The 11,268-nt window shown below is 40.4% G+C and overlaps 1 protein-coding gene across 1 annotated transcript in view; it reads right to left on the bottom strand.

The window, feature by feature from the left end:
• Window positions 1–3,159: 3,159 nt before the first annotated feature.
• Window positions 3,160–11,268, bottom strand: part of FBLN5 (fibulin 5) — a 45,151-nt gene continuing 37,042 nt past the window's right edge. Inside the window, exons 8-11 of the mRNA XM_021531954.3 lie at window positions 9,373–9,495; window positions 8,697–8,823; window positions 5,497–5,692; window positions 3,160–3,641 (exon numbers count right to left, since the gene is read on the bottom strand). Coding sequence (XP_021387629.1) covers window positions 3,480–3,641; window positions 5,497–5,692; window positions 8,697–8,823; window positions 9,373–9,495 — 608 coding nt within the window. The 3' untranslated portion in view covers window positions 3,160–3,479. The remainder of the gene's footprint in view (window positions 3,642–5,496; window positions 5,693–8,696; window positions 8,824–9,372; window positions 9,496–11,268) is intronic.

Genomic DNA, 11,268 nt, shown 5'->3' with positions numbered 1-11,268 from the left:
ACCTTTTACCATATCTTATTTCTTTTACCTTATGGCAATAGATGTTGTACAAACACGAGAACCTGTGTTCAAACAGACATGACAGCTGACAGGCAGGAGAGACAAAGAGCTGTCCCTTCCCTGCTTGGCAAGGGAACAGCTCTGCCAGCCTGAGCAAGCAGAGCCAGAGGGAAGCCCCAAACACCCAGACAGGGTCTGTGCTCTCTGCTGGTGCTGCTCAGAATACTGGCCATTAACCATGGCAAAACTCTTCATGTTAGAAATCATCAGCAGTGGGTTAGAATAAAGAATCATTTTCTGAGCAGACCTGGAATTCTGTCTGCTATTGAGGAGTCCTGGCCTCAAAGAGGAACATGAATATATGCAGCAGTTGCATGTTTACATTTTAAACTTTTGTGCTGTAAAAACTTGACATGCGTAGTCTGTTTTTTTAATTTGGTGAGAATTGCTGTAATATTTGAGTATGCAATGGTCTATTGAAAACAGACCCCTGACTAGGAAATACAGAGGTTAGATGTTATAAACTGCTAGTAATTTATTATTTTGAGATTGGCATATATTTTGGCAAAGTTTAAGTTGGCTGGAGTGATAGTGAGTGATGAAAGATGTTATGGCGGTTGAGAGGTGGCTGAATTCCTTTGTTTCCAGACTTTTCACTTTTTGTTTAAGGCGTAGAATATTTATATAGAAAGTGTAATATTGTTTTATGAGTATTTGCTGGACCCTGCTAAAACCAAGCACTCAAACTTTACTCTTTTAACAAAGTGTTTTGTTATGGAATTCCTCTGGGTTTTGATGTTTCTAAATTAGGGTTAAATCAGGTTGGTATGTGGGGGCCATGTGAGAACAGGCCAGAAGTGACAAACTGTCTGATGTCTAACAGGGTGTACTTCCACTCCAGGAGGTGATGTGGTGGCAAGAAGAGAGGACTCCTCAACTGGACATGAAGAAGCTATAACACAAGGGCACAGAAAGTGGGGAAGAGGGGATTTTAAGCACTGGGAAAGCTGTCAGCATTTTAAGAGTTGGACATTTTCAGTGCAAGACCCTGCCTGCCTCACGACTGCTATCTGGTCCACCAGAGCCTGCATGCTTCCCATGTTTTATTTCCATCATCTGGAACAGGAGCACTTTTAGTCCCATGGTTATAAATTATCATTCTTCCTTCCTGATCATCTCTATTTTTTTCTCCAAGACTGTGGTACTTGATGAGCCATGATACACTCAGAAAACAAATTCTTGTTTCTGATATTTCTCTGCCCATTTCCTCTGCATTTATCTTCTCCAAGTCGGCTGCTCATAAAACTCATTGGCTTTCTGCCTTCAGCTTGGCTCACTAAACCCTGGAGTCAGTCTCCAGCCTTTTTGTTTTTACAATAAAGGACAGAGCTCTGAGACACAGCATCCTGGGATGTTGTAGCAGCAGAAAGAAAACTTTTAAACCATTAAGAAACGGAAGCTGCTAAACTCAGTGTTTCATTGCTGAGAGCATCAGGGCTTCCTTCAAGCTGAGTACAAGGAAAAAGAGCAGAATTTCTACTAATTCACAAATCTTACTAGGAACAAGAGGCATTTTTCTGATTTTATCATGCAGTCTATGTTGTAATAACTTTCCAAGTCTGTATTCTCCCATTTAATACTCCACTTTAATGAAGACCTTGCATTGCTACTCTACTTTTTGTTGCTCACATAATCTTTGTAAACCTCTCTCAAGTAGCACTGAGCACTTCCAGTTCTCAAAAGACAAGCAAAGGTTATCCTTCCTGTCCTAGAAATGCTAGAGAGCCAAAAAGCCAGTAAGGAAAAAACAAAGTAAAAGAGCTTGTTTCAAACAGATTTAAGAACAAGACGTATAAACCCTCATCCCTATTAAAATAAAAGACCAAAGTGCCGGTGGCTTCAACACACATTATACCTTCCAACTATATAATTTTAATTTTTTTTTTAAGCTATTAAACATATGTATAGATTTAGCTTAGCACTGAGAGGGCTCAGCTGGAATACTTTTCACAGTTTTGGGCACTGTGCTTCAAAAAAGATGTGAACCAACTGGAGAGAATCCAGATGAGAGCAACAAGAATGATCAAAGGTCCAGAAAATGTGATGTATGAGGAAAGACCAAAAGAACTGGGTTTGTTTAGACTACAGAAGAACAGTCTGAGGGGAGACATGACAACAGTCTTCAGACATGTTAGAGTGATGCAAAGGGGAAGATAAACTATTCTCAATTTCTACTGGAAGTAGGCTAAAAAGCAACAGATTACAATGGAGATTCAGATTAGACTTTAGAAGAAACTTTTTTTTGGTTACAGCAGTTATACCTGAGAAGACAATGCCCATGAAAACTGTGGGATCCCACTGTTTGAGACTGGGGTACTGGTATACTCTGGTCTGCTTTGTGGTAGAAGCATAAGACTGGTCCTACTCCTTTTCAGCTATTTCACCCCATGTTAGGAGTGTAGGAGAGAGACTGCAAATGAAAAAAAAAAAAAGATATTTTCTGAAGGAATTTGGACAGGTCTGACCTGAGTGGTCTTTCAACAGGAGATTAATTGCAGCCATAACTACAGAGTTAGTATTACTACCTTGTAGCCATTAGAAACTGTAACTATTATACTCAGGAAAACAGGGAAAAATAAAATTCTGATTTTTATCTGCTTTAAAGTTATGCTGCTCTAAACTTATGCTGGACACTATTCTGGCAGTGGAGGTCTGTGTCAAAGATCTTGAGTGTAAATAAGGATAAAATCCTAAATGTTGTAAAACACACCACCCAGTGATAGATTTCTATGAACTCTGTTATATAGGAAGATTTAATACAGAAAGGAACCCAAACATGTGACACTTTGTCAGAAAGCAAAAGATTACATAGTACAACACGTTTTTTGGAATGAATTTACAATTAATTTTAACTATAAAATAGAATGATAAAAACCAGGTGAAAGAAACTAAGACAAATGTAGGGTGAATTGAAACAAAGTGCCTGACTGATAATTCCAGAGATAATGGGGAATGCAAATTGGGACTTCTGAGGTCCCTTGTTTCAATGGGTGGTTCTTTTTGTTTCTGTTTCTGCTTGTTTGTCTGCTTTTCATTTACAATGAAAAAAAAATTTTAAAAAGGCAAGATTGCAAAAGCCAGCTTTTTCCTCAGTTTTTTTTTTGGTGCTTTCTGCTAAGCAGCCTTAGAGCTACAAAGGTTCACAGTCTTTCACGTAGATTCATGCCCTAGAAGTGTTTACAGTGAGAAGAAGAGTCCTTAAAATACATGACCACACAGACAATCATTGGGATCTTCAGATGTTTGCATCCTGGTTGGGACTGTGCATGAAGAGGCCTCTAGACAGACATAGGTCACCGGGTCTGTGGAAATGGTGATTTGGTCTGGAGCTGCTATAGGTACTGGCTTTTGAGGAGAGAGTTCTGCAGAGGAGGAACTGTCTCTTTTGGCTTAATGTTTCCAGGGCATAAACTCGAGGTTTAGAAGGAGTACTGTGATACAAATATCCTCAGCCGGATGACAGAGCTTCCTCTGAAGTTGATGACGGTGTTAACAGTGATCATTTCCAAGTCCAACTCGATAGTGCGGGGCCCCTTCACAGGCCGGGTCATCACCAGAGTAGCACTGATTGGTCCCGTTTGCTGTGCATAGAACAAGAGAAAGCAAGTGAGATTGCCAAAACTAGTTCTTCAAAACTACTGTCTCACTACAATCTTAGAGCAGCCAAAATAGGTGTTTTCTGTTTCATCATTTGAAACCACTACAACCGATGGGACAGAGTTTCATTTCAGCATTTGGCTTCTTTTCAGTGTGAGCTGTCACCTTCTACAGTTTGTAGAGCCTTTGGGAGCCCTGCACATTAAAGTAGCTACTGAGCATAGACACTTGCTATTGCCCAAAGAATTAAAAAATGAAAACATGGATTAAGGGTATAAACATATTGATACCTTTTTGTTTGTTTGTTTGTTTGAAGTACTCTTTAGTTTGATGTAAAGTTACTGTGAAGCAGCAGACACCCAGAAGGGCTTTTCTTAAAGAACCTGGAGAACAGGTGTTCCCATGTGAATGGGGTCTGGGTTTGTGGTATATTGTGAATGTTAATGGTACAAACCTTATGCTCCAAAGAGAGCTTTGAATATTCAATGGCACTTCAGAAAACCAGTCCTTTATTAAATGGAAGCAGATCTTTGCAATATCTGACCAGACCAGTGGATTACATGCATCTAAAAATCAGAGCTGCTGATGTTAAAACCAATTGCATTTTGTTTTCCATCGGGAGCTTACATAGGCACAGTGGATCCTGCTTTACCTATCCAGTTCTACCTCAAAACTGGGTGTTTGTTACCTTTGATCAGAGAAGGCTGACACAGCCATGAGGAGGTGCTAGGCATGTTGCCTGGTCCGTGCCAGGCCGGGTCCTGGTGCCTCAGCAAGTGCACAGTGTCCCTCCCAGCTGGCCATGCCCTCCCACTGCCCAGAGAATGGCTGCGTGGTGAATCACTGGAACATTGCTCGGGCAATGGGGATGATGCTGGGACCACCTGCTAGATCGGCCCAGATGAGGGCAAAAGGTCAGTGGGATCAGTAATGAATGACTTTGCAACAAGAAAGCTCTTGTGAGATATAAATGATTGTAATGGGACCTCTTGTCAATTCAGGATTTTGAAACATTTTCCTTTTCTTACAGTGGGCATCCGAGGTTCTTGTGAGAAATATGTCCTGGAATCTATCCCAGTACCCGTGTCCGTGAGGGATGGGAACCTTCAGTAGCCACAGAACAGGACTCAATGTGGATGTCAGAGCTAGGTTTTGTGTGGGGCTGAAAATCAACCTCCTGAGAGTCACATCCCTTGTGCATGTGCCCCATTCTCTGCAGACACCCCTGTAATCTCTACATGTTGGTGGTGTGCCAAAGATGACTGGGGAACACAGAGATCTTCTGAGGAGAACAAATTTTAAAATCTCAGGTAATTACGTTTTCTCTAAGATTGTTTACATAATATGTATGTTCTCAGTGAAAAAAAAATCATAACAAATGAAAGCAAAGAACCCAGAAACCTTTATGTTGGCATAAAGGGGTGGGGTTTTTGATTACTTTTTTGATTTTTGTGTTTTTCAATTTCCAATGAAAAGGTTTAATAAAACAGACAAGAAAGATTGAGTCTTTTGGTGAGAGTTGTTGATTGTCCATCAAACAGTTTGGCACAATAGTTTCTCTTGAGCTGAGGAAACCTGAGCTATTAGACATGGGTACAGCTCTGGGCTTTCCTAAACCTACTGTCTCATAGGAGAGGCATGTTTGCTTTGGGTAGGTTACTCTCCTGAGAGATCCAGCAGTTCCTGCAGATCAGCACACTGCTCTGCACATCTGTGTGTAAAAAAAAAAAACCCATACTGAAGGTTTAAGTGATAGTCACTAAAAGCTCAGTTGTGCTATCACACATTCAGCTAAGGACAAGATACTCCATGTTTTCCCCCAGTCAGCACTAGACTTACCCGCATGTAGAATTCCCTGCCCTCGTTCCCCGACTTGATTTGGAAGATGTAATAGGCTCCAGGGTAGCGAGTTGTTGCTTGCATCTGAAAAATATCCGAAGGCACAGACCTCCCAGACACCATCTCCATCACTCTGTACAGGATGGTGAACGGCTGATCTCGGCACCCAGGGTTTTCAGCTGGACACATGCAGCGGCTGGTTGTCAGAGATAGAATTGTCAGCAAGGTTTTTTTTTAATATTAAATATAAATGTTTATATTTAATATTGAATATTACATATTTTAAATATTAATGCTGTAATATTTGATTCTTTATATGCTAATATAGGTGCATAAATAAATAAACAAATAATGTTGTTGATCAGCTAAAAGAATCAATGAAACTTGTAATGCATTTTCTATATTGTTGTTCTGGCCTATATCCTGCCTCCTTTTTCTTGTCTTCTCGGCCAAAATACCTTGGCGTTCTCCTTAGATCACTCAAAAATGTGAACTTTCTTTGAAGCAGCCCTGCAGGTGTAGAATAGCCTGTACATGTTTGGTCTGATAGTAATTTAAACTGAACTGTCCTCAGAATATTATTAGATCATTTCACTGATAGTATTACATAAACAGTAGTGATTTTTGTTTCACTATATTTTGTATACCACATGAAAACATGCAGTAGACATCCTGGATCAAACCAAAGCTCTAACATCAAATGCAGAGCCTTAAGGAAGAAGAGGATACAACAAACATATGACACTTCTACCAACAGTCTCCAATTCATTGTGACTTAGGGAATCCTTGAAACAAAAATTTCTTCTTTCTATTTGTCAGCAAATAATGCATTTCTTATCCATTAGCTTTCCCAGCTTCCCACATGAATGTTTGGCATCCACAGCTCCCTGTGGCCAGGAGCCCCACAGCCCCCTTAATCTCTCTTTGCATGGACTCTTTCTGGCTTTATCTGATGCTCCAGCTGTTCACCTGGAAGGAGAGCAGTCAGCCCCTGCTCACCCTCCTCACCCATCTCAGAGCTTCATATTTGACCCTGTTCATGGCTCAGCTTTTCTAATTTGGCTGTTATCCACAAGGAAGATATTCCATACTTTTGATCATCCTCACTGCTTCTTATGAACCTTTATCCAGTTGTATTTCTTTTGACAGGAGGGGAAGGAACTGCACAGTCACAAAGATGTGGTACACAATAGCATGTGCTCCAAGGATATTCTCTACCTATTAACATTTGAAATTCAGATTGCTTTTCTGACCTCTAGTGAGTACTGCAGGTCATGGAACTAGAACCCTCAAATCTCAGTTTGCATGGATTATGATCAAATCAATGGTTCTTATTTAATTTGTGAATTTGTGATTTTATTTTTACTTTAAATTCATCAACACCAATTTTCATCATTTTTATTGTACAGTGCCTTATTCTGTAATATTTCTCTACCCACTCTTTTATCTACTGTCTTCAGATATTGTTGCAGACTTTGCCCATCTCATGGTTTATTCTTTTCCCCAGGTTGTTTATGATGGACCAAGTAGGTCTAGCTCAGATCTCTGCAGAAATTCAGCATTAAAGTTGACAATTCAACACTATCCTATGTTTAATTTTTATTTCTTAGCTTCTTATTCTTCTATTCCAGGGACTTTTCTCTGTTACTTATGACTGCCTAATTTCCATAATAACTTTGTGAGGGTCTTTTCAGAAGCCTTTAGAAATTCAAACAGACTGCATCAGTCCATGTGCCCTAGCCACAGGCTGGCAATTTCTTCAGAGAACTCTAAGGAAGTTGTAAAGCAGGATATCCCTTTATAAAAGCCATGTTGGGGGAATTTGCTGGGCAAGGGTCTTTTTCACTATTTTTTTCTATAACCTCCACTGCTGACATCAATTTCAGACAGTGCATCTGGCATGTCCCCATCAAGAGACTCCTGGCATTATGAACACTCAATTCCTTCCACAGAAAACATAGATGCAAGGAATTCACTTGGCTTTTATACTGATCACTTCTGGACATATGTCACAAATTAAGTGCAGGCCCATCTAGACATGAGCCGAAGCCACCAAACACAAAGCTCAGAGATCACGTTCTGGTGCAAGCTGCTCTGCAAGGACTCTGTAGCTGGGCTCTGGGGAATTTAGATACAGAGGATTCAGTTATTTCAAATTCCAGTCTGACTCTATCACCAAGGTAGGAAAACCCAGAACTAGAGAGATACTATGTGTCCACGCTTCAGCTGCCCTAGTTCAGAAAACAATGTAAATAGACTCATAAATTCTAAATGAAATAAGATAATTATTAATCTCCTGCCTTTCTATAAAATATATGAGGCTACCAAGCAATTATTTGGTTTAGTGCAAACATTGTGGATTAAATAATGAGGACTGCAGTATACTGTCTGGAACTGAAATATTTTGAGCTCCTGCAAATACATATAGATGTAATAGAAACAGGCTGTTTTTAGAAATGTAAGGTTATTGTTTGCTTGCTCAAATGAGTCCCAGTTGAGACAGTAACAGTACTAACAACTCCATCCAGACATACCCAGTTTCTGGGCAAGGTGGATCAGTCTGTGAACTATTCAGAACTTTTAACCTTTAAGCAATAAGATGTATCCTGCTCTAACTATCATCTAATATTTTAAAGTACTTGCTAGGCTAAACTAGTTGTGATTTTCAGGAAATATCACTACTAATAAACTGGCTGCATTTAAACATATATGAAGTCAGTTAGTAATGCATGTAAATGTCTCTTATTGCATCACAAGCCTTGCTGTTTTCTCAACTAACTGATAGCTGTTTTTCCAGTCTAACTTCACATACATCTGAGTATGATATATCATATCATATCATATCATATCATATCATATCATATCATATCATATCATATCATATTATATCATATCATATCATATCATATCAATAATATAATATCATATCATATATCATATCATATATCATAGCATATATCATATAATATAATATCATATATCATATAATATCAAATCATATCACATCACACCTGGTAACCTGGTAAGGAATTGCAATTTATTATTTTTATACAGCTTACCAGTAGTAAATTTAGCAATAGAATGTATGTATAGTAGACAGACTTCATGGCTGTAGTGTAAAATTGCAGCTTCTTTGGTTTACCTTAGATACAACTTTCACAGATAGAATTTGCTTTTGTGGCTGTGGGTATGTTACTCACTTCTCATTAATCTGGAGATAAGGCTCCTCACATCGTACTGGGTCTAAACATTTATATTCTCCTGGGATATTGAAACATGTTTGCTGTGAAGTGCAGGTGAAGTTTCTGATTTCACATTCATTGATATCTAAAACACAAGGAAGGAGAGAATGGCTAAAGCAGGGAAATATGTACAGGACATCACTCCTACAAGCTGGTTTCCATCTCAAAGAATTGCCCCAAAATTCATAAAACTCTTGCACTGTGAGAGATGACCTTTTTTTACTGTCCTCTCTTTTAAGATCAGTTTTTACTCCATTCACTTCTGCTAATTAGAGTGCTCCCACATGGTAAATGCTGCAAAAAGAAAAAAAAAAACAAAGGAAAGGAATTGGTTGCTCAAAATCTCTGACCTTATAGAATGGGAAAAGTAGAGGTGTACAGCAGAGGGGAGAACATTTAAGGTCTTTCCTGTGTAGCTGCTTCCTAGCCAATAAAATCTTACTTAAAACAACACACCAGTTCACCTCAGCAGGAATATTCATGTGGTGACATTCTTACCAGAATGTCATAATTGGCCCCTACAAGTATTTCACTGTGCAAGGCCAAGACCAAGCATCTCAATTCTTGAAAACCTTTCTAGACACAGGATCTACTTTCTGGTCCCCATGGGTTTTAATCAGCGCAGAAATGTTACCTTGGCAGCTTCTACTGTCGTCAAGCAAGTTATAGCCCGAAGGACAGGTGCAGTAGTAAGAACCAGGCCCGTTCACACATTCGTGCTGGCAGAGGAACTCTGAGAAGCTGCACTCGTCCATGTCTGCAGTGGTAAAACAAAAGCCAAAGTTCAGTAAAGCCTTTGGCTTCACTGGCAGAAGAGCAGTCCTGCAGGCATGTGGCCACCCAGACTACCTGCTCATTACCTCAGCTAGGCTGGCGCTCTCCAGCTCCCTAGAACTCTGCAGCAACCTGACAAAATGCTATACAACAAGTTCTGCATTGAACACTTTTTTTCTAAGGAAACCAAAGCTGCTGCTGAACACAATGTATGGCTTTTAATTATTTATTTTTCTTTTCTAATACCTGTCACCAGTTGGACATGTTTTCATTTCTGTTTTACGTCAGCGATAGAGATACTCTGACAACAAAGCTGCAACTGTAATTTAAAAGGAAAGACTTGGCAGCAGTTTTATTTTATTTTTTTCCCTTCTCTCAGAGAGCAAGCTTCACATTCCCAGGGCCATATGAGTTCCAGCAGAACTCCTGCAGCCAGCCCTGTTTGTTTCATGTTTTTTAGCCTCTAGTCAGTTACTTCCAAGTCATTCCACATCCCAGCCTGGGTCAGACACACTGGAAGGTCCGGCCCCCTCCCAGATACCTAGGAAGCTAAGCAGTCTGTCAAAGATCTGATTGTGCTCTTTCCCCCTTGCACTCATGAATTGACCAGTCATTGTGTTCTGCAGAGCTGTGCTCAAGTGAGAAAGACAAACTTCAGAGGTGCACATGGAGGCATGGCTGACTGAGGGGAAAACACATGCAAAGGCACTAGGCCGAGGGAGGCTGCCACTAATCATTTCCTTATTTCCCTGTTCAGGGGAAGAAAGAAACAAAGGCCAGAGCCCCAGCCAGGAACTCCCAAGTTCTTACTCCCAGCTCTGACATGTTGACTCTCCCAGGCAAACCACTTTTACTCTTCAGACTGAATTTCCCTTTCTTCTAAATTGGGCTCAGTCTATTTATCCACTTCTGGTGTTTTGTGCAGATGGATTGGAAAGTATTTGAAGTCCAAATATATCCAGGCAGCTTTAGGGCTGAAATCAGCTTCTCAAAAGGGAGATGAAAGGAACTCTACACCTATATAGTCCTTTTACTGTGTGAGTTTGTCCCTAATGAGTTCACTGAAACAAACACCTTCCTGAAACTACATGGACTGAGGGCTGACTCCATAAAGTGGCCGAGATATCAGCCACCCTCTGGCATCCTAGCCCAGAGCTCCAGCATGTTGGTGTTTGGCTGCTGTCAGGTGCTGAGGGACACTGAGCCCATGGTGTTCCTAAACATTCCTAGCATTCTCCTGACTGACTGTGTGCAGACAACAGGGTGGTTGTAATTTCAGAGCACATCTAATGCACTTGGAAGACCTCTGTGATTAGAAAATAATGATGATGTTGGGAAAGCCAGGTTGAAATCTCTGCCTCTCTCCTTGAATTGGGGCAAGAATGTCTCTCAGCTTCAAGGTAAGTTGGCTGCTAGACCATGGACTATCCCCACTCCTGTTGAAGTAAATCTGAATCCTGGGTGTCTCTTAAGAGTGTCCTCCTAACCAGGCATTCCCTTTTGAGACTCAGATGTCCAGTGATTGTGGTGAAGTGGAAGAAGCTCATACAGAGAAACTTGACCTGCTTTGTCAAACATTTCTTGCACAAGAATTGTCTGGAAAAGATTTTCTGGTCTATATCTGGCTGGTGGAAAGACCATTTTGCTGGCTTAGCTCTCAGACATGGATGAGGCTCAAGCACCACCTTATTGCGCATTGCAATGAACTTACTGGTTCAGACCTCTACGTAGCTCAGGAGGTGAACACATATAAAAC

The sequence above is a fragment of the Lonchura striata genome, chromosome 6 (assembly GCF_046129695.1).
Source record: "Lonchura striata isolate bLonStr1 chromosome 6, bLonStr1.mat, whole genome shotgun sequence".
NCBI lineage: Eukaryota > Metazoa > Chordata > Aves > Passeriformes > Estrildidae > Lonchura > Lonchura striata.
Note: the sequence above shows the minus strand (reverse complement) of the source record. Positions and strands in the feature narration are given on the sequence as shown.